Raw genomic sequence first — 24088 nt, 5'->3', positions numbered from 1 at the left:
CACTATTACTTTCGTTTGGGTCTAACAAATAACGAAATGCACTGCTCTATTTGAATTAGACAACATTACTCTGAGCAAACGGCACCTGAAAAGATTGATGGGCAATGAAGGACTTTTCCGACGGAAAAACCACAGTGATCTTCTCGATGTAGCTATATATATGTACAATGAACTCGAACGATCTGGTAAGCTCCATGGATACCGCTGGTTTCATCATAAAACGTGGAAACAGCTTTCGACGGAAGTTACTTAGATAAAGATTTAATTCAGTTTTGCTTTTCGAATACCATTCAGGTTAGTTTCATATAAAGTGTTCTATTATAACAGAATAACCTAGCTCGGTCAATAGCAGTCAGGACATGCAGGCAGCTGTGACCTTTACAGATATGTTGTGTTGTCCCCCCCCCCCCCCCCCGTACCAGTTATGTCAAGAACAGGCAGGCAAACATACTGTAGGAAAATAAGTAGTACAGACATCAAATGTTGAGTTTTAGCACAAGCTTTCAACCAACTTTAGAAATGTTCTCTTACCTACTGAATGCAATATATGTTACCATTACATGTTACCAATGTAATATTTTACCTCTACACAGGAAGAATTGGATAATACAGTCTTGGAATGGAATACTCATCGCATCAGTAGGTCAAGGTTACACCCAGGACCATTCGGTAGGCCAACAATGATGTATTTTGCACCACGAATGCACCATGTCGAACCAGATGAATTGGAAGTTTGTCGAGAAGAGTGTCGATTTGAAGATGATTTCCCATGTTCTCAAGAGGTTTTCGAGCTTTGTTGTGTTCTCATGAATGAGCGAAACTGGCTGCCACCAACTAGCCCCCAGGAAGCTGTGTATCTGTACCTAAGGGAAGCTATCAGAAACTTGCTCAGGGTCCGTTGATGACTTCATGACACGGACAGAACCAACAAGGTATCCAAGAAAACATGAAACAATTGGCATAAACTGTTTCCAACAGTTTATTACATTTAGTCTTGAATGACAGGTAAACAGTGTTAATAGCTTCAACTTCGGGCAGCTTTGTTGAATCACGACAGAAACATATATCAGTGTATCCTCCGAAAGCATTTATGCTTTGAATAAGAAGGCGAGAACCCATTTCACCAGTGTCTTTATTTGTCCTGCATATACCCTGGTGGCAACTTGCACTTGAATATATAAAAACTTCACTAACTTTTTCTTCATATTACAGTGTTTCAAAGTAGTGCATCTGAATTATTTGCATATTTGCTGAGAAACAGTAATGACAACAAAAACTTGACAGGTTAACTCAACTTGTAGGAACCATAAAGTAATAAAACTGTGTATATGACCATAACAATAAACATAGTTTTACCATATCATTTTGTAACAATGAAAGTAACACTACCTCTGCATATCATCACCAACAAGTTTTTATTTCAAGTATTATATGTGTCTTACCATATCTGAGTTTTTTGGAAATTTTTTGAGAAACAATAAAAGGAACATAAAACTTTTAAACCTTAAAACTTTTTTAAGTGAACTTTGAAACAAAACGCGATATCAACTGATTTGCTGCATGGATGGAAGCATCTCACCGTTCTGTGGCTGACGAAACCAAATACTCTTGTATAATGGTACCATCTGGATGAAAACCATCATCATTACAAGGTGCTGGCTCTGCCTCTTGGCATATAACTTGAAAAACTTAAACTTATAGTTGTAACTGTACTTATTTAAACAAAAAATAATTGTATACAATAGTGTTACCAATAGTTTGATCCCCAAAAGCAAGGTAAGGTGGGCGCTTAAACCAGATCCATTATCCACACATCACTAGCAAGAATGACATCAAACTCATTCTTAAGGTGAATGTAACATGCATATGTCTCAGGCAGACCAAGAATGCACCCACATGTATGTCCTACTGGACGACGTGTAAATCCCTCCAGCTTAGTAAATCTTACCCTGATCTGCTTACAGCAAAGAATGTCAGACCCTGTACAGAACCTTAGAAAGAGTCCAAGCTTGTCTGGGTTCAAAGATCTTATATACTTCTTCAGAAAGCTGTGTACACTGTACTGGGGTGCTGTGAGATTTTCAGGGAAAGATATGATCTTTAGAACTGTTTTGGGTGTTGGTATGAGGTTCTCATACATGTCAAGAAACTCACTTTGAAGTACTGCTGCTCTGATGGGCTTGAATAATGGCCTCCAGCAGTTTGTTACAAACATAGGTCGCTGAATCAGTTCCTTGTGGGCAATCAATTGAAGTAGGTACTTGAAATTTGCATGAGTTGGCAGTCGTTTGCAGTCATACTCTTACAAGACATCAAGAAGATCCTCAGTGTCTTCAGGGAACTCTACCAATGACTTTTCAAACATATCTCTTTCATAATCTGATACAAACTTCATGAATGAGTGCAGTAAATCTGACTCCCTCTTTCCATATATGCAGTGCTCCATAAATATTGAAGCAAGCATGAGTGGTAGGTACTTCAAATCGTCCCAGCCTTTCAGTAGAATCCTTCCAATGGCCTCCCACTTCTCTTTTCCATAGTCATGACGTATGAATGGCACTTTGTATGTGTTGCCTGTGGTACATTTAGTACATGAAGCCCAAAATTCTGACAGTGCATCTCTGTAGACACCATCTCCTTCCCCTCTCTCAACATCACCATTTGGAAGAATCATACGCACCTTAAGCTCTTTGTCCAATACTGAGGATTCACTAAAAGCATTCACCATGTCATCAACCACATTAGACCTTCGCACAAGGACAACAAGTTCATCTCTTAATTTGCAAGTTTCTTCTTCCGTAATGTTAAGCACTTCTCTGTCATTCACTTGCCCAAACTGTACAGTTGGTGTACCTGATGTAGTGTCACTGTGCACATCTGGAATAGTGTGTACATTACATGTATCACAATCTCTATTTTCAGAAGCACAATCAAGGAGCTCATTGGAAGTATTTTGAGATGCACATGCAGAAGTATTTTCCAATGGTGCAAGTTCCCAGTTGAAATGATCATCTATGGAACCATCCTGAGGTTCAGGAGAACTTGTCTTTACTTCCACTTCACATCCAATGCTTGGAAATTCCTCTTCAGAGCTTACCGTTAAGATGTCATCATCAAATGCATCAAACTATTTGGCAATTGATAATCTTTTCATCTTAGTTGAAATGTAGCACCTGAGCATTGGAACTTTGAAAGCATCATACATTTCACCAATTGTCATGTCCTTTCCTACCTCCTGCATGCTGATATCTGTCAAGCTGAGGGTGCTTTTTACGTGACCCGTCATACGGGATACAAAACGTCACGGCCAAACGGCACTACCAAACCATCCCATTCTTACAAACAAACCTCAGGTCAAGCGAGCCAAAAAAAGTACATACGCTCACCGACCTGCAGAGACAAAACGCCCAACCCCCCACTGAAATATTAAAAAACTACAAAAGGACGACCAGCACGCAGCGAAACAAAACACCCTTCCCCAGCACACCACCGTCCAAAAAAGGCAGCCCTAGATAAACGGCGAAAATCTGTCAAGCTGAGGGTAAAATCTGAAAGCTTACCTCGAGGTGACTTTCCGTTAGGGAAAAAGAGGCCCTTGGCTATTTCAAGAATATCATCCTGTTTAGCATTTCTGTCTACACGTACTTGCCTTGTTCCACCTCCATTTTGTATTCTAACTTGTTTATATTCATCCTCCTTGAAGTTGAAATCAATCCAACCAAGTTGGATCTTTCGCTTCCCCTTTGATGCCTTTTTGTTCCCTATCAGTCGCTTACCACGATCTGTTTGTATGTCTTCATCTGGTGAACTTCCATCACTCTCCTCTCTGTTTTGCTTTAGCTTCAGTTTAGCCCTTAGTTTACTGAGCAGATTACCTGTTCCTCGATTAATAGACAATCCTGATGTTGCTGGCTTGTCATTTGCTATTTCTTGACAAAACTTGATGACAGCATATCTGTCCCCCCCATTGCAGGGATTATTGAAGTCAGCTCATTTTCTTTCATGAGGGCAATGATGTCTTCATCAAGCTGTGTTAAAAAACAAACAAAAAACAAGGTACTTTTACACTTATAAATTTTCCTAACACAGAAATATCAATCTTTCATGAGGACACTCAACAAGTACAAATCAATGTTAAAGAGTTTTATGACATTTATCATGGTAGCTGTCTTTCAAGGGTTGATAAACCAAATTAAGAAATCCATGCATTTTCATCACTTTTCTATGCAACTGAGGAACTTGAGCACCAGCAATGCCAAACTGACTTGAGCGTACAGGATTGACTGATCAAGTGCAATAGATGGGCGGGTAATGTCTGTTAGAGTAATTAATAATTTTGAGTATCAAACTGTTAAGGGAGTAGATGTAAGTGCAAAAGTCAGTCACTGTTGAAGAAATATGTTAGGTTACAGTAAGTTGGTGTTGGGCATATTTTTTCTTCATTTAATGGCTCGCACTGGCTGAGGATTCTATAATACACCACCAACCCTTGCAGGGAGTTTGTACTTGGTATTTGCTATAGGCAGGGAAGATGGTAACATAGGCAGAGTTGCAGACTTCCAGTATGAACAATCCTATGCAAACTGTGGTACTACTGATGTTTTGAATAAACTCATACAATTATTGTTCACCAGTCAAGCTATGAACATCCATTGGCTACCACTAGCTCAATTCCTGTTGACCCTTCATTGCTAGGGAATTTTTGGAAGCTGTTTCCTGACCTTTGACGAGATATTAAAATGACTTTGTAATTCCTTGCCAATGTGAGATGCAACTTTGAATACAATGCAAGATTTACCATTCTGTCTTGTTGACCAAAAGGTTCATTGATGAACAATTGTCATGCTGTAATGACTGATGTGCACTTACAGTTGAAATAGAAGGCTGAAGATCAAAGCAACTTTCACCTCTTTTAGTGAAACAACATTGATTGTTACGATCTAGTTGACCTCAGATGAAAAACAGCAGGGATTTTCTGCAACCTACATACCACATTTGAACCCCAAGCACCATATCTGGTGAGATATCACCTGAACAAAGTTTACAGACTTTAAGTTCAGTTGACCCTTAATGCTTTAACCTCCATACAAACCATGAAAAATTATCTACCGATCAAGGACTACATTCATATGGAGTTTTAAGCTCCATTCTTTAAAGATCATGCTTACAAAGAATTCAGAGTTTAGTGCATGAGAGTTTAGTGCATGGTGCACAGCACCTTCACCTTGCACAGATCGTTTTTGCCTTTGGCAAGGAATCAAAATCTAGGCACATGAAATGTTTCCATGCTTTAAGCCTACTGAGAGCTGCCCTTTGTGTTCCATTTATTTCTCAATTTTATACTTGCCTAAAACATGATCGATGTATAACAAACTCCGAACAAAATACATAAAATAAATATGTATTACTACACACCTTCTCATTTACAAGCTTCTTGACACAATTCTCATCGATACCCCTGTTTAGCATAAATGCTCGCAGTCTCTCCCATGATTTACAGCTGCTGTTGAAAAATGAAACTTACATAAATGACATACACATGAAAACATGGGTTGGGATCTGTGTAAAGTACAAATAGTCACCTAAGAAGTATTCCTTCAGTGTACAACTAAACAATATTTCAGTTAAAAAGCTTTGCAAGTCCTATCTCTTGTATTAACAGCAGAAAGTGGTACCACAGCCACTGGGCCTACAATAAGAACCTGGAAGATAATTCATGTCTTCAATCAGCTGGAAGAAATCTGGTAACCAAGTGAGTATAGTACCAACAGCTGAACTGAAGCAATTTGTGATGAAACAGTATGAAATCCCATGAGAAGTTAACAAATCCCATGGGAAATTACCACTTCCCTATAAGCAAGTAACAATTACCATTGGGAATTATCCTTTTCCCATCAGAATGTATCAAATCCCATGGGGATTTGTTAACTCCCAATAGGGAAATGTTACTTACTTATGGTAATTCCAGACTTTCCACGGGAATGGTTCATATGTGTAACTTCATTTAAATTTGATACATTGGTCCAAATTTTACTGTAGGTCACAGGAATCCTTGGTGGAAGATGACCTTTCAGATTTGGCTAACATCACTGTCATTGCAAATTGTGAGATTGCAAGAAGTGAGATTTAGCCTTCTTAGGTAAACTTATGCTACAGCTAGCCCTTACATACTAAAGATCGGCTCTATGGTAGCCTTACTTTTTAGGCCTAGGCATGTAAGGCACTATGGGCCTAGCCTAACACAGTTGCAATGTAGCTCACTTCTACTGTAGCACAACTGCCTCCACTGACAGTAAAAAAATTGGAACAACAATCGTTAGTACATCGACTTCAGTCATTATAAAACTTCGTTGCCATACTCGAAGCATCGAAGGGGTCAAACGGCAAAGAGGCCCGAGACGATGTATGAGATGTGAATTAAGTCTTTGGTACAGTACAGTAGACGGATAGCAATCTGGTCAGGGTGCACGTGCAAGAAGTTCTCAGCACTCAATCTTTGGGGGTTTGTAGAAGCATGCTTATGGCAGGCAATTACTTGTCCAAATTCAGGAAAATCAGGATTCTCGCTCGATAAACACAATGCATCGACCGATATTAGCAGGCTGATTACTGATTAAGCAAGTTTGCTTTTACCAAAAGCTGAATTATTATTTTGTAAGTACGAATTAATAATTCGTAGTAACGGATTATTAAGTCGTAATTACGAATTATTATTCGTTTAGTTTTGTAGTCTTCTAGGTATTTGGGTGGTGCCCTCTTCCTCTGAGGGTACGTTTTGGATTGATCAGTTTCATTCTGAACATCTGGTGCCTGTTGGTTTTCTTCTACTTCTCCAAGTTCAGTTTGGTTCTGACCTGAGGATTGGCAGTGATCCTCTGACCTTCCTTCAATTGCACCACCAGAGTGGCCAGACTGGCCTATATTTGTGGCCGCAGCCCGTTCCCTGATGGGAACTTCATCTTCATTGACAAGATCTTGTGGTACGTGTCTGTGTTTCCTGATTGCTGGTTGGTTTGGAGACAATCTTAATGAGCCTTACTCTCTGTACTTTATCAGCATCAGGGTAGAACACTAGGTAGGCTGGACTTTTAGTGTCATAACCAACAAATACACCTTGTTTGGCTTTTGGGTCAAGTTTCTTTGTGTCATGGGTGTATGCATAGCAAAGTGATCTAAAGATATGCATGTTTCCCACATTTGTTCTGATTCCTGTAAATGCTTCATATGACGTTTTCTGTACCCTACTGTTGAAACACCGATTCCTGATGTATGCTGCTGTTTTGACAGCATGGTCCATAAGTGATTGGGGAGGTCAGCCTCCAGCAGGAGACACCTAGCCATCTCAAAAAGTGTGCGCCAGTACCTTTCTGCAGTACCATTTTGATGAGGTGATTCTGGTGATAAAAATTCTTGTTTGATACCTTTTTCTCTCAGGAGTGACGTGAATTCTTTGCCAGTGAATTCTCCGCCGTTATCACAACGGAGACGCCTAACCCGCCCAATTGGGGAACAGTCAGCCAGAAACTGGCTGAAGGCAGTTACGGAGTCGCTCTTGGATCTGAGAAAATAAACAAATACCAAACCTGAGTAATCGTCGGTAAATGACATGGCATACTTGAATCCATCTTTTGCAATGGGGTTTATCGGCCCACACAAGTTGGTGTGTACTAATTCCAATGGGCTATTTGCTCTCTTGTCTGACTCCCTGTTTCGGGTGTTTACAAACTTCCCTTCAACACATACATTGCATGATACATCCTCCCCTTGTGATTGTTTCTCAATTTTCATTCCGATCACAACATCTTTGAGTCTGATTATGTGGTTACAGTGTCCCATGACTTTGTGCCAATGATCTATGGACAAGTTCATTTGTTCCGTTTCCTCACCTACTTGAAGATAGTACAGCCCATCTTCAAGTCGATGTTGAAGACCATCCCGTCTTTCTCCATCCAGCTTCGGTCCTTGTTGAACATCAACTCGACTCCATTCGCTGTCGCAGACTTCACAGAGAATATGCTCTTGGGATAGCTCGGACAGTAGAGCGCGTTCTGTAAGATGACTTCCACGATTTTACAGTCACTGTTACCATGTTCTTCCAGCTGTATAATTTCCTGTTCATCGTTCCGAGGATCTAACACTAAGAGACAGTCTGGAGTGCACCTCCAAAGAGTGGTCCTATTGTATAGACATCACCTGTCGGGTTCATGTGTACTACGACATAGGGATCTCGGTTGAATTGGTCTTCTAACTTATGGCGGCCTTTAAAAGCGCATCTTTTGAGTAGTACCCTGCTTCCAACTTCGACTGGATCACTGAGAGGTAGTCGATTGTGTTTCTCTCTCACCTTGTTGTGCAATGATTCCATACGCTCCATTGCCACTCTATGAGCTTCCTGTATTGCTTCTGCTTGTCGCTGCACGAAATCCTCATTCCAGTCTTCCTTAGTGTTGCTAAGTAGTTGGTCCAAGGGAGTGTAAGGATCACAGCCAAATAGCATTTTGAATGGTGACAAACCTGTCACTCTATGTGAGGTGCAATTATAGACAAATACAATGTGGGTTAGTAATTCAGGCCAGTTTCTCCTCTTCTTTGGATCTAGGGATCGGATCATTCCACAGAGGGTCCTATGAAACCTTTCGGTTTGCCCATTTCCTTGAGGGTAGTATGGTGTGGTACGGGTCTTGGTTATACCGTAGAGTTTACACAACTCTTTGATGAGATTACTCTCGAAGTTGCGACCTCGGTCGGAGTGTAATCTTAGTGGAACTCCATTATGGGAAAACCACTTCTCTCATAACGCTTTGGCCACAACAGGTGTGGTCTGGTTGCGGCAAGGTATAGCCTGAGCAAACTTTGTGAAGGCGTCTGTGATGACCAGCACATCCTCGTAACCACCTTTCCCAACATCAAGTTTCAAAAATCAATGGCCACTAAGTCAAATGGACGGAACGCAAGTAGATGGCGACGTGGTGTATGAACCTTCGGAGTAGGGGCTTTCGTAACTGTACAGGTGAAGCAATTTTTCACATACTTTGTAACATCTTTGTCCTGATCTGGCCTGAAGCAGCGTGCCTTAAGGATAGAGAGGGTCTTGCCAATGCCCTGATGTCCCCAATCATCGTGAGCAGATTCTAACAGCTTCATATGCATACGTCTTGGCACTAACAGCTGCTTACATTTTCCATCTGTGCCAGGAGTCACTCTATACAAGATACCATTTTCTTCCAGGAACTTTGGAAATTCCTTTAGCCATCCTTTGATCTCTGGAGTACACGGCTCAATCTCACTGCCTGGAGACCAACCAGATCTCTCCCTTCTCTCCCTTCAGTTTCAGACCATTCTGTGTAAGTCGTTTGAAAACGGTATCCAGCCTCTGCAAGTGCGAGTCTATATCGGTGGAAAAAAACCAGTATGTCGTCTAAGTAAAGAATCAGCTGTGTCATGTTCATGTCCCCAAAGATGTGTTCCATTATGCGCTGAAAAGTACTCGGGCTATTACATAGCCCCTGGGGCATGCGAGTGAACTCATTGAGACCCCATGGAACTCGAAACGCTTTCTTTTCTATGGCGGATTCTTCCATAGCCACTTGGAAATACCCATGGGAAAAATCCAGCGTGCTAGATTTGGCTCCTCCCAAAGCCTCAAGAGTCTCTTCAATTCTCGGTAGTGGGAACGAATCTTTGACTGTGACAGCGTTTAGTTGGCGGTAGTCGATACACAATCTGAAGGTCCCAGACTTCTTCTTAACAAGTACAATCGAACTGGCATAGGGACTGGAGGATTTCCTGATAATATTCTTCTCTAGCATATCGTTAAGGAGTGTCTTCACCTCGGCTACCTGTGTTGGGGAAACCCTTCTATAAGGAAGTCGAATCGTTGTGTCATCACTAACTTGAATGGTGTGGGGAATACTGTCACAGCAACCAAGATCAAAATCACCGACGGAGAAAGGGCAATCTTGTTAGCTTGTTGGGCCTGTCCATTCCTTGCAGACTAATCCCAGGTGGTAGAGTGATCTTGGATCCATCAATGAGTACGAAGTCCTCAGGACCTTTCACTGATTCATTTGCTGGGGTGGGCGCATCTCGAGCTGCCTCTTTGGATCAATTTATATGAACTTCTCTGCTTCCGAAAACCCACTTCCCCACTTTTCGGGCCAAGACTAAGTTTTACTGCCATTCATTTGAGCCAGAGGTCATGCTAGCATTGAAATTATCTGAAAATTTGACAAGGGCAAAACTCGCTTCTGCATTGTTCCACCCCTTTGTTTTTTTTGGCTTACAACTTCACTCATCTGCATGCTATCACTTCATCCTTCTTGTAGAGGACAGTTATCGTGGTGGTGGGGGTCTAGTCCTTGCTCTTGTAACTTCTTTGACTATTCACCAAGGAAGAAGGTTCATGAAGGGAAATTCCTCCAGATCAAACAATTTGTAGATTTTTTCTCAGTCACAGTAAAACACAATAAAAAATTGCAAGAATATTTGAATCCGAATGTTTCAGTTTTTGCTTTTTCCAAAAAACATGAAAGAATAGTACAACATCAAGGTGATAATGCTAGACAAGCCAGAAATATTGACCCCAAATATGATAATAGGTCAAATTAATGGTCGTACATGTTTAAACTTCAAACTGCAATGTACCGTGCATATACCCACCCCCCCCCCCCCCCAAATCATCCATCTCAAAACACAGAAATTTCTCGGTTTAGAATCTCCACAAATACACTGTTTCAATTTTGTCACAAATTTCTAGAGTAGTAACTTTTCCTGGCATTACTGATATTAGGTTTATACAACTGGTTACTACCAGACCCAAAGCTTTTCAAGATCCATACAAAGCAATCAGTGCAATTGTCCTGCAAATGCAGAGATAATGAGTCACTTTTGTGAAAGGGATATTCTTAGTGGAAATATATCATAGCCCAAAAATTCAAAATTGGTTGATCATTTACAAGTGACTACACTATACACAAGTATTCACATGGTGGTAGACTTGTTAAACACCATTAGCCTCTTTTTATAAGGATCATGCTTTTGTAAATGAATAAAATGTAAAAAGCAACCACAGGAACAGATGAAGGGAATTCCAATAGTACCCTAGTCATTAAGTTCTTTGCTTAGTTGTCTATTTCTTATTTGCATATATACATAAATATAAATAAAAGGTAAGATCTACCTTCCAAGATCATGCAATGTTCTCACTAAAGATGAAGGGATGACTATGTGAACAAAATTCAGTTTGATATGCTGACCATCCAAAAACATTGCTCCCAATTGTATTTTCATAAGACTATAATTCAAGTGGCTGGACTATCCTGTTTAATATGTAGACTATTAGGCCAGTTCCTCAGTTGCAACACAACTACATGGTAAAACAAAGACTTTGATGGCCTTAAAATGACAGGTTTACAATGTTGTACAGAATATGACAATATCAAATCCTGCCCAAATTCATCCTGTACTTTATTTTCTGGATTATTTCACAAATCCAACAAGAAGAAATTTCCTAAACCATGTCACAATCACAAGAATATAACCTAAACTTTCAGTATGACACATTTTGTTTACATTTCTTTTCAAATCTATGAATACCAAAAGAACCACATATATCATTATGAATATATATCACATATATGAATATATATCACATATATCATTATGAATATATATCACATATATGAATATATATCACATATCATTATGAATATATATCACATATATATCACATATGAATACATATCACATATATCGTTGTGAATATATATCACATATATATGAATATATATCACATATCACATATATCATTATGAATAAGTGGACATAGACGGTAATTTTGCAATGGTAAAAGTAGAATTGTTCTTTTAGGTTGCCGTTAATGACGATCCATCTGACATTGTTTTAGTTTTAGCCTTCCAACTAACTGATTCCACCAAAGTTTGATTAGTTAATGCCAGCAATAACACAGGTACCAATTTTCAATCATGACTAAGCAAGTGAAATATCCCATAATTATTGCATGCCTTACAAATTGCTGTAGAACTACAGTTAATGGGGACTGTTTCAATTCTAGTTGAATGCTTTACAGAAAATTATGTACATATTACAAATCACAAGCATAAACTGAACATATGAACAAGTTACTGAATACTACCATACACTGAACTTTTCTTCCATTATACAGTATACTTGTATGGCTACTGTCCCTGACATAACATCATTATACTCTTATTAACTTAATTCACATGGTAATGTGTCTTCACATTAATTTACCTATCGCTCAAAGCATTCTATGTTTTTTTTTCTTTCTCCAAAGTTTGTCTTCCGGCTTCTTAAAACACTACACTATTTTCTTCATCTTCCTGGCCACCTACTGCACTGCCTTCCCCTGTTTCTCCTTCAGATCCCAACTTCAGCTTGTTGTCCAGTTTATTTTCTTCAGCTAATGTTTTAAAGTACTGAAACAAGTGTAAAGAAGAAAGGTGTTAATACCTTTTAGCAATTACTGTATCCAGTGTTCCCACATCGTACAAAGGTAAACTCATGATAACACTCCACTTCTGCTGTGTATCAACATATATGTATCACTCTCTACATTCCAGAGTATTCTGCTAGTATTATTCACCACATTCAAGCCCAATTCAAACACTGATTCAACAGAGTCGAAGACTACTCCATCATGTGCAAAGAGAACAAAAGATTGATGTTATTTTGTAGCATCATATTCCAACATCACGGTAAGTCAAAATCGAAATTTGTGGTAGGTACAGGCTAGCGATTATGTTTTGCAGTAAAATAACAGTGATTTTGCTAAAATAATTTCACGATGTTCAGCATAAAAATGAACAGAAAAGTGAGGTTCACACAAGGTATCAAACACATTCACATGCAGCACCTCACAAATCAAAAGGAAACAGTCCTCACAAGCATCAACTCAAAAATCAAAGGAAAGGACCCCACTCACAGCACCACAAAAATCAGGAAACATGAGCCCCACATGCAGTACCTCACAAATCAAACCGATACATTAGTCCCCACTTGCAGCAAAGATTACATTAGTCCTCATATGCAGTACATCACAAATCAAATGAATACATTAGTACTCACATGAAGCACCTTACAAATCGAAATGCATTAGTCCTCATATGCAGCACCTCACCAATCCAAAGGATACATTACACCGCCCCCCTCCAATTGGAGCACCTCACAAATCAAAAGGATACATAAGTCCCCACTTACAGCACCTCACAAATCAAAAGAATGCATTAGTCCTCATATGCAGCACCACACAAATCCATAGGAAACAAATCCTCACATGCAGCTCCTCACCAATCCAAAGGGTACATTACACACCCCCCCCCCCCCCCCCAATCAAAATGATACAAGTCCTCACTTACAGCACCTCACAAATCAAAAGAATACATTAGTTCTCATATGCAGTATATATATCACATATCAAATGGATGCATTAGTCCTCACATGCAGCACCTCACAAATCAAAAGGATACACCCCCCCCCCCCCCAATTGGAGTACATCATAAATCAAAAACAAACATAAGTCCTCACACACAGCACTGCACATATCAGTAAACATTACTCCCCACATGCAGCACCTCACAAATTGAAAGAAAATATTAGCCCTAATGTGATTAGTAACTATATACTAAGTCAATGAAGCCTCTTACAATTTAGACTGCCAGTTTCCTTAGAAGTGAATTTATAAATAGATGTCTGCAGTCATTTCTGCAACAAAAGCACCAACCGTGCTGCCTACAACACTTACTTATCACTTTCAACATTTTCAGGCAACCACCAATTAGTAATTCCAAATTGTACTCGCCTTACCACAACAGACCTCAAGCTTACTGATTGTGTCACGGCAAGAGCCATACAGTTGACGTATCACTTATCACAATTCATTTAAATATTCTGCATCAAGAGGTCATTACTTACCTGTGAATTTTTAAACTCTGAATACAAGGTGAAGAGAACATGAAGAGCTTGAATCTTGCTTTGGTAGATTGGTATGTCCAGGACAGCACATATCATCTCCACGTACTGATCTAAGGTACAATCAATGTCAGCAGAGGGGATCCCAATCTTGTTCAGGAGATCTTCAAACTCTCCTGGCCATTCCTGCATCAGGGTGTCGATATCTGGCATCGTTCTAAAAATGACACATACAAACAGGTAGGTTTATGGCAACAAGCACAGGACTACACTATAATTCAAAGTATGTGCCATTCTACCCTTTGAACATCAAAACCAAGAATTATTGTTATGCTCAAAAGTTTTGTCAGGTATCAGGTAAGTGGCAAAGTGGTTTAGGTATCAGGTAAGTGGCAAAGTGGTTTAGGTATCAGGTAAGTGGCAAAGTGGTTTTCAACTGATGCATACCATACAGTACATCATGTATAGTTTGTGCAACATGAGTGCACAATTTGATAAAGCAAATGGAAATGGCAAGCTGAACCATGCCCCATGGCAAGGCCCAACAAACTTGGTAATCAAATATCATCATACATATGTCACTTCTATGATGATAGCTCATTTTCATTTGTTACCATTTTATTAATATCAAATTTATGTATTTTAACTCGTTGCAAAAATGCTAATCAAACATGAATGGTTATGAGTGCAATAGTGCAAATATTTCATGAGTTGAAAGATGGAATGTTCCATTTAACGAGGCACAGAAGAAGAAGAGTTGAATGGAACAATTACATCTTTCAACGAATGAAATATTTGCATTATTGCACGAATGGAAACCATTCATTATTTGTTTTATACAACACCTTCAAATTTGGATATAATTGGATGAAAAATGCACTCATGCAACCAGATTGTTTTGAACAGACAGGTTTCTCTGTTCTCTTACCATTGAAAAAAGTGCTATCAAAAAAGTATAACACATGGTTCTATTTCACAGAGTGCAATAGAGCGGATTTTGCATGCAATCGACGAGCAATTGACCAATCAAATGGCTGGAATATAAGAAGGTGTTGTATAAGGGCAGATGTTTAAAGTAAGTTATTACAGAATTACAGCCTTAAAATACCTACTTGGTATAATGCACAGTGGGTGGAGGTTTACTTCTGTGCAATTCGCTTATACTCTCCACCCAGTTGTTGATCAGTTTTGGTTGTTTGCTGGCATTCTCTATACTTCGGACCTGCATTGCTTTGGATGTTGTCTGCTTTGAGATTGCACGCAGCTGAAGATCTAGGACTGTCGGGTCAGACTGTTTGGCACAGGGCTCATCTAGGACGGTCAAACCCAGGGAATCGCCTTGGCCGTCAGGTCTGTTGATCTGTTTGCAAATGAGTAGGGATTCTGACATCACATATATATCATTTGATATGCACTTTATGCAATAGGTCTTAAAGATATAGTATGATCACAGTGTTATGTAAGTATGTAAGTACATACCAGTATTATACTCTAGTTAGGGCCCATGTAAGTACCCACCAGTATTATAATCTAGTTAGGCTGCATGTAAGTACACAGCAGTATTATACTCTAGTTAGGGCGCATGTAAGTGCACACCAGTAATTTACTCTAGTTAGGGCGCATGTAAGTACACACCAGTATTATAATCTAGTTAGGCCGCATGTAAGTACACACCAGTATTATACTCTAGTTAGGGCGCATGTAAGTACCCACCAGTAATTTACTCTAGTTAGGACGCATATAAGTACACACCAGTATTACACTCTAGTTAGGCCGCATGTAAGTGCACACCAGTAATTAACTCTAGTTAGGGCACATGTAAGTGCACACCAGTATTTTACTCTAGTTAGTGTGTACTTAAGTACACACCAGTATTATACTCTAGTTAGGCCGCATGTAAGTGCACACCAGTATTTTACTCTAGTAAGGGGCACATGTAAGTACATACCAGTATTATATTCTAGTTAGGGCGCATGTAAGTACACACCAGTAATATACTCTAGTTAGGGCACATGTAAGTACACACCAGTATTATACTCTAGTTAGGGCCCATGTAAGTACATACCACTATTATACTCTAGTTAGGGCCCATGTGCGTACACACCAATATTATACCCTAGTTAGGCCGCATGTAAGTACACACCAGTATTAACCTAGTTAGGGCCCATGTAAGTACACACCAGTGTTAAACTCTAGTTAGGCCACATGTTAGTATACACCTGTATTATACTCTAGTTAGGCCACATGTTAGTACATACCAGTATTATACTCTAGTTAGGGCGCATGTAAGTACACACCAGTAATATACTCTAGTTAGGCCGTATGTAAGTACACACCAGTATTATACTCTAGTTAGGCCGCATGTAAGTACACACCAGTATTATACTCTAGTTAGGCCGCACGTAAGTACACACCAGTACTATACTCTAGTTAGGGCGCATGTAAGTACACACCAGTATTATACTCTAGTTAGGCCGCATGTAAGTACACACCAGTAATTTACTCTAGTTAGGGCGCATGTAAGTACACACCAGTAATTTACTCTAGTTAGTGCGCACGTAAGTACACACCAGTATTTTACTCTAGTTAGGGGCGCATGTAAGTACACACCAGTAGTATACTCTAGTTAGGGCGCATGTAGTACACACAAGTTTGTGAATCTTTTTCTTGCTTGCACACATCACATCTAGCTCTCAATAATACCAAGTATCCGATTGAAGTTACCTTGATAAATGCATCAATGTCACCGACAGCAGGAATATAGTCCGGAATAAAGGGCTTCAGTTTATATTCCAGCTCAATTGTCTGAGGTGTGTAACGAGTTATGTATTGGAACAGCTCTTTGATCTCAGAACTCACAGGGAGGTTCTCGTATTCTGCTGGATCGTAGGCTCTGTGAACAGATTACCATGCAGTTGTTAACATATACACACTCTGTACAATAACATATCTATATATATGAATCATGTTAGCACACTGTCAGAATATCAGTTGATGCCATAGAGATACTATACTTGGTCTGTGAAATCACCTCCCCTTCCTTCATAAGCAGTTAAATTGTACAAATCTAACATCAATCCCAGCAGAAGCGAGCATGCAAATGACAGAAGGCCTAAAGTTTATGATTTGCACACAGATAAAAACACATTACAACAGTTGAAGAATATCTTGATATGAAAAAGAGATTGTGCATCTTCAAAATAGAATCTAATACATACATACACATATTAAAACCTACATGTCAAACAGGGAGAGTAGTAGAAGGGCTTCATGTGACACACTAGTTTTAATCAATTGAATCAATTTTTCATTTCAACCCCTCTTCACACAATTTACTAGTTTCAATACTGACTTCATAGACCCTACATTGAGTGTTAAGAGGTTAAGCAATCCATGTTTCTCTCGCCCCCCCCCCCTCTGCCCTCCAAGCCCAAGGGGAACATTTCTTTCAGAAATTCTGGAGACCTGATATTGATGTTCTCTCCCATGTTGATATCAAGGGGGAGTATCTGCATAACTTGCTTTAAGGGAATGGAAATGTTGAGATGCGTGATATGTTTCAAGATTGATGGTCATATGCATGTCTGTAATACATTCTTTAGGAACAGACATTATTTTACAAGTTGGGAATGATCGGTGACAGAACATGAAATTCGGGTACAATTCCAAACGCACATTCAATCTGCGAACAGTCCATGAAATCTGGGGACTGTCTCCAGAAAATTGGGGACATCTGGTCACCTTACCCAAACTTTGTTGTCACTGTTCTGTAATCAGAAGTTTATCAGTGCTGATAATTTAATCAAAGGGTTGAGAAGGTGAGAAATGGGCCCTGTTATCATACCCTTCCACTCCTCTGCCCTGGTTGTCATCATCGTCATCATCATCAGAGGAATCAGAACCATCTTCGTCATCATCATCCTCGTCATCCTCTTCTTCATCCTCGTCGTCATCATCATCATCATCCAGTGATTGGATATTCTGCCGCGGTTTCACTGGTTGAGATGGCTTCATGATAGGCTAATTAAAGATAAACCACAAGATTGGAATTCTTCCAAAAGTTCCTACTTCCAAGATATCATCTGGCATTTATATATATACACATATATATATATATATATACATACATGAAAGCTAATTATTAAATAAGTTTTTATCTACTGCAACACTCACTGTTATATGATTGTCAATACTCAAATAGCAAAAATATATTTCTCTTCACATGATATGGTGATTCTGACCCAGGAAAGACAAGAAATGGAACATAAAAAGGACCAATCAAACCAGGTAATAGAGAAAAGTAAGAAGAGCCCTTGGAGAAACAGTGGAGAAGGGCCAGTGAGAAGGGCCAGTACCAAGGAACAGTGAGGGGAGCCAGTAATAAGGGCCAGTGAGAAGGACCAGTACCAAGGGCCAGTGAGGGGGGCCATTACCAAGGGCCGGTGAGGGGAGCCAGTACCAAGGGCCAGTGAGTAGGGCCAGTACGGAATGCCAGGAGAGAGACTGCACACGTAAGCTATATATGCATTGGTCTATCAAATTTAAATTTGTGCGAAGAGAGACAGCACATGTCAGCAGTATAACACAGGCATCCACAAGAATAAACCAACCATATGTATACACAATACCTTCACTTGCTAAAGAATCTATTGTACAAACACTGCTGCAAAGAATCTGGAGACGAATGCTAGAAAATGAACGAAGTTAGCAAAGAGAGAAAATGAAAATTTCGTAGAACATCTTAGCTGGGCAAAGAATTTTTGGAAATTGCTGAAAAAGAGAGAAAGGTTTCGGAAGTTGAGAGAGAACACCACTGCACCAGCAAGAGAACACAAAAATAAACATGACTGACACATTACTCTGTCACATTACAATGGCTCTCAGTTCAGTAACACTGCACCAAAGTACCGTCCAGTACATTACAATCTACATACTACTGAGGTCAATGGGGTTTAGTAAAATCGGCAAAGACATAAAGCTTAAGTTATAATGTTGTCCCAATTTTGATAAAATTGTGATATTTCTCACTTCACATATTTGTTTTAGTACATTCCACTACAATAAATATTATTATTGAAGTTCAATAAGTGATACAGCCTTTTAGAAATTGACCAGGTTAAGACGAGCAAATATGATATTCATTTTTTCACAATACTCACTTTATATAACAATATATTCTGATATCAAACCCAAATTTTTGGAATGTCTGGCTGCCTGTATCTACTACAGTAAGTTTCTTGTTGGACACACAAAACTATCTTGGTGTCTTATTTGGTTTTGTATGTATAACAGCATTCAATTAAATACATTCAAAACAACAATAGCCTTGTTCGACAACAAACTTTGCTGGTCAGGACATGCCCTTTAGAAAGTGTTCTTCTAGTGACACCCAACAAAGCCCCTCATAAGAATCTGCCTGAAAGTAAGAATTGCAAAATTGATGATTTGAACCTTTCAGTTAGCTATCATGATCTCCCTAGCCTTTCCACCCCCCCCCCCCCAAAAGAAATGTAAATAGATCCTCTCCCACTAGCTATCTCTTTAGCACCCAATTTGAGCTTCTAACATTTACGAGTCATATTTGATGCAACAATTTTTTCATAGCATGTATGTATTAGGAATGACTGTGCCTGCATAGGGTACAGTATCCTGCTTCAATTGTTTAGCTGTCAAGCATCCCTGAACAATGACTGCACGATATGAACAGTTCTGAAGTACATCCTGCCGAGAATTAGGAACAAGCAGAGAGCCATTGATCAATTTAGAGGTGATGTGACAAGTCATGCTAATCTTGCAGTAATAACTACCTCAGCTGGGCTCATCAACTGGGAGATCTGCTCAGAGGATGCTGAATCATCCAGTTCCTGTAGTCAATATTTTAAGTCAAAGATAATAAAAGCAAATGGAAAAAAAAATAGCTGGTTACTCTTAATCATAAAGCCTGTTAAGATTAAGGCTATACTGTTTCACTCCTGCTTGAAACCAAAAGTGGTTTTAAAATGTCTCTGTCATTAAGAGATCTATGTACAGTGTTGTTTATACAAACTAACTGATTCTAACTTGTTTCTTAGTCTTCGACATGTACTTGATTTCTGAGTTTATATTCTCAAAACTATCAGCCATACTCACTAGACTGTAACTGTTGCATAAACTTCATGTGTGATAGGGTCTCTAATTTTCTGACCTTTTTCGGATCAAATCTAGTATAACCTTTCTGTATAATGTATCGCCTTACCACAGTAGTTTCAACTTTCTATTATCATCAGAGACACCAAGGCATATAAACCATAGACACAAGGTAGCTGACTGTTCAAGACGACTTACTTTATTTTCCATGACACCTGTTTCTAAGTCATCGTCACTACGGTCAGTCATGCTATCTTGAGAGTCGTTCCCTCGTTGATTGCCAGCAGGATGTCTATCAGAGCCTTGAGTGGGTGGTAGTCGTGGGCTTGGTGTGTACACAGAAGCTACTTCTTCGGCATCCGGTACATCAAGAGACTCATCGTATGGTTGATTGGTCACTAGTTTAGTCTTAAAGTGACGTAGGCATAAAAAATGAAGAAGAAGAGGGCAGAAGTACATAACTGCTGGAGAGGTCATGGTTTTTGCCTTGACTTGGATTCTTGTTATATTAGTTAGTTGAGTGTAGTTTTTTAATATTTGGAAGAAGTTTAGGTTGTTTAAGCATCTATGATAATTTAATGTTGATGGGCTCTGACATGTTTTGTTTATTTGTGAGTACGCATAGTTTGCTGTGTTTTGTTTAAGTTTTAAGTTTGCTTCAATAGCCGAAAACTTAACAACCTCGACTAAGATCTGGCAGCTAGAAAATACGTAATTGGACATGACCAAAGTCTCAAACAAAGCATTTCACCATATATCTGGCACCAATCACCGTGCTTACCCATTTCATTACCTCCAGCTGGTATATAAATTATATGCTTCTGTTCCTCAGGAATAATTTATCCAGTATGGGATCATAAAATGATCAAATTAGTATGAGTCGAAAGATACTTAGCAGTTTTTTTTTACACAGGTATCTTGTCATTTTATAAGAGACAAACTTCAGAGCCTACAAACTGTTAAACAAATTTTGAACAATAAATTTTTCTGTTTTACTCCTCTCCTAGTAAATTTAATACATTCAAAAGGTCAATGGCAATAAAGTGTGTTTGCTTAAACACTAAGGATTGTATACGGTTACTTGCTAACAGAGCAAATGTTCCTCTAAATGTAAAGGGTAATGAGGATCTCCTTCAACTGTGTGATTTCAAAGATGCTTTGATCAGACTTCACCATATCTTGAGTAAAACAGGTCGAGGCATTTCAAAATTTGCATATAGTTTGATTTTGCAGTATAATTTCATCAAAAGGGTGAAATACTTACTGAAAGGGCCTAAGAATTAATAATTGACAATTCTGTTATCCATAGCATAAATTTTGCAATTTAAATTGCTTTGAGGCTTATAAACATGGCAGCTGCAATGTCTGTAAGTGTAGTTACATTACTGTAGCACAGTATGTGAAGGAAGGGAACACACTAATGGTTTTATTGGGCCTTTGCCTTAACAAGCATTCTGAGTCACTACTCACTCCGTGGCTGAAAAATATATCGTTAATGTAAGAAATATACATTACAGACTCTAGTGCACAAGGTACAATTATAGAATACAGGGCCATTCATTAACTCTTCCCAGCATCCGGATGCGCGGATGCGCGTTGTGTCTGTACATGTCCGTACACGTATGACGCCCTCTAAAATTCCATCACGTATTTCATTTTGACTCAGCATCCGCGCATCCACCACGGGAGTACTAGGAAAGGACTTAGATAATTTTCGAAAAGTTTCAACATATTCCATCACATATTTGACTCCGCATCCGCGCATCCACCCCGGGAGTACTAGGAATGGACTTAAATAATTTTCGAAAGTTTCCCCATATACCATCACGTATTTCCAATACTGAAAGTCCCGTATGTACGAAGATATTCCACATCAATAGTGTGTCGTTCTTAAAAGGCATCCGTACATGTGCGATGCCCTCTAAAATTCCACCACAGAAGTACTAGGAAAGGACTTAGGAAATTTTTGACTCCGCATCTGCGCATCCACTCAAAAAGAAAGCACTGGGACTTTGACATTTTTTACTCACATACGTACTGGGGTGAGACTGAGCATCCGCGCATCCAGATACTCAGATAGAATCATCGAGTGGCCCTGTATTCTATAATTACTCGGTGCACAATTACTTTTTTTTTAGGTCTATACCACAGTTGGCCTAAAGAGTAAGGAGAAAACTTGCTTAAGATAACCACACACTTCCTGCCTTTGTCAGTTTGTAGACTACTTCGCACGATTGTATAGACCTAGTCAATCCTGGTATTTCTTCAGAATCGGATTCGCTGAGATTTTGACCAAACACAGCGATCGCCAAGTTCACATACCCTAGGCCTAATAGCGATTATACGTAATATACTAAAAAGTATATTATAAACTCGTCAGTAATATACTCATGTAAGCAGCGATAAGTAGTGAAATAAGCGGTGCAACTCGGCCGTATGGAGAAAACAAAATAGGGCTAACTGGCTATATGGAGCCTATCGTCAAAGTCATGTCAAACTGTAACATTAGGCTACCCTGGTGCAATAGTAGAGACAAAAAACCCGTTTAAACCACACAAAGTTGCGATTAAACGAAATAATTGACAATGAAACACTAATAAACCACATCTTATTCGCGAAGCATAACACAAACTTTAAACTAGGACTACATTTAATCACCTGTGAAGTTTCCCCTTCGGAGTCGTCCGCCATAGGAAAGATTTACATAGAATGTAGAAGGAATGGAACCCGTAGTTGCCAGATACATATATCTATGAAAAATATTTATAACTATATCAAGATTGTGTTGTTTTTCTAAGTACTGCAATTTCTTTATGAATCTTGAAATGTATTGAAGTATTGCTCTTATACTTAAGTGGACAAACATGGATTTATATGGATTAAAAATTGTTTTAGAGTATTGGTATACCTAATTTGGAAGAGTCACCGTTTTCTTGTTAGTTGTGTTACTATGGTGCACATAGCAGTAAAGGTAAAGTCCCTATATTTAATTCTGTGCACCTGGTTGGTGGTAGTGATGGTTTATCTATACAAATGGTGCATGCGCTATTGATATTCAATTTATGTTGTACTTGTACATGGCAGAAAGGAGAGATGCGAACGGTAGATCAACCGTGACTAGTAACATTGCTAAGAATCAGATTCACGATTCATTCTGTGTGCGTGTGTTGCGGATATTGTCGTGCGTGGATACTTTTTAAGAAAAAGTCGCCCAGGAAAGAACCTGGGCACGAAAACCAAACTACCGAACGACTGATCCGCGCGCGCTCTCAACCCCAGTCCCCTTGCATCGGGACTCTGACGGTGTGATCATCGTCAGGTGTGCATAGATCACCATTCCCTCGAAAGGAAACAGATACTACACATAATCTTAGCCACAAGGCCGAAAAGCGATATTGTCGTGCGTGAAAACGTTTTAACGTCTTTGAACGGCATTCCTGGAAGTGAGTAGAGCCCTACAGTAAGAGGAATATGTTGATCAGTGGCGTCGCCAAGGGGGGGGGGGGGGGGGCAGGGGGGCACGTGCCCCCTGGAAAACCTAGTCCCCCGAGTGCCCCCTCCCCCATCTGAGATTTGGGTTGGTAAAAAAATATATATATATTTTGTTATATTCAACTCCCATCATCTGAGTTGGTTTTCATAAGCACAGTAATTCGTATTTTCTTCAAATGAGCTGCGAAAAAATGAAAAAGTTTATCCTTGACCGTCGGGTATTGAAGTCGTAACCCGCGCCATCACAACAGGTGTCGATATTTACTGTACATTGAATGTGTCAGTGCTCACGCCATACCAGCGGCTATACACGTCCGCTTCGCGAGCTACATGACTCATATATATAATATCGACAGCATGTGGTTCATATCCTCTGCAAAATTCTGCGCGTTGTTAAAATCATTACCTCAAAAATAGCAATTTCTGGAGATTTCTTCAGATCGAATTTAGCATCAAATGTGGCACCATTTTGCATCTAGCCCATCCTCCGTATGCGAAAATTTTGGGACAAACTAAAACG

The 24088-nt window shown here is 39.4% G+C and overlaps 2 protein-coding genes across 3 annotated transcripts; both read right to left on the bottom strand.

The window, feature by feature from the left end:
* Nucleotides 1–596: 596 nt before the first annotated feature.
* On the bottom strand, nt 597–8497 carry LOC139977383 (uncharacterized). Its single transcript, XM_071986682.1, is given in 7 exon segments — nt 597–3127; nt 3161–3249; nt 3519–3989; nt 6705–7004; nt 7422–7558; nt 7891–8149; nt 8194–8497. Coding segments are annotated over 7 exon segments (2898 nt in total). The 3' UTR covers nt 597–1789.
* A 1993-nt stretch (nt 8498–10490) lies between these two features.
* On the bottom strand, nt 10491–22845 carry LOC139976740 (intraflagellar transport protein 46 homolog). Of its 2 annotated transcripts, XM_071985457.1 has the most exons (8): nt 22735–22845; nt 20275–20484; nt 19758–19814; nt 17795–17970; nt 16675–16843; nt 15063–15310; nt 13954–14167; nt 10491–12458 (listed from the first exon to the last, which is right to left on the bottom strand). In XM_071985457.1, exons 1-8 carry the CDS (start codon nt 22765–22767, stop codon nt 12333–12335), a joined length of 1233 nt encoding a protein of 410 aa, XP_071841558.1. In that variant the 5' UTR covers nt 22768–22845; the 3' UTR covers nt 10491–12332. The 2 variants fall into 2 exon arrangements, with proteins under 2 accessions (XP_071841558.1, XP_071841559.1); XM_071985458.1 differs by lacking the exon at nt 19758–19814.
* Nucleotides 22846–24088: the final 1243 nt, after the last annotated feature.

The sequence above is a fragment of the Apostichopus japonicus genome, chromosome 12, assembly GCF_037975245.1.
Source record: "Apostichopus japonicus isolate 1M-3 chromosome 12, ASM3797524v1, whole genome shotgun sequence".
Classification (NCBI taxonomy): domain Eukaryota; kingdom Metazoa; phylum Echinodermata; class Holothuroidea; order Aspidochirotida; family Stichopodidae; genus Apostichopus; species Apostichopus japonicus.
The sequence above is the reverse complement of the archived record's forward strand: the minus strand, read 5'-3'. Positions and strand labels throughout refer to the sequence as shown.

Bases quoted from the DNA above. Each gene is read 5' to 3' on its own strand.
- LOC139976740 (XM_071985457.1), bottom strand. From the start codon at position 22,767: ATGGCGGACGACTCCGAAGGGGAAACTTCACAG. The intron at 17,971-19,757 runs GTAGTTATTACT...ATCTTTAATTAG, and splicing joins AGTTGATGAGCCCAGCTGAG to CCTATCATGAAGCCATCTCA. The intron at 16,844-17,794 runs GTATGATAACAG...ATCTGTTCACAG, and splicing joins CAGGGCAGAGGAGTGGAAGG to AGCCTACGATCCAGCAGAAT.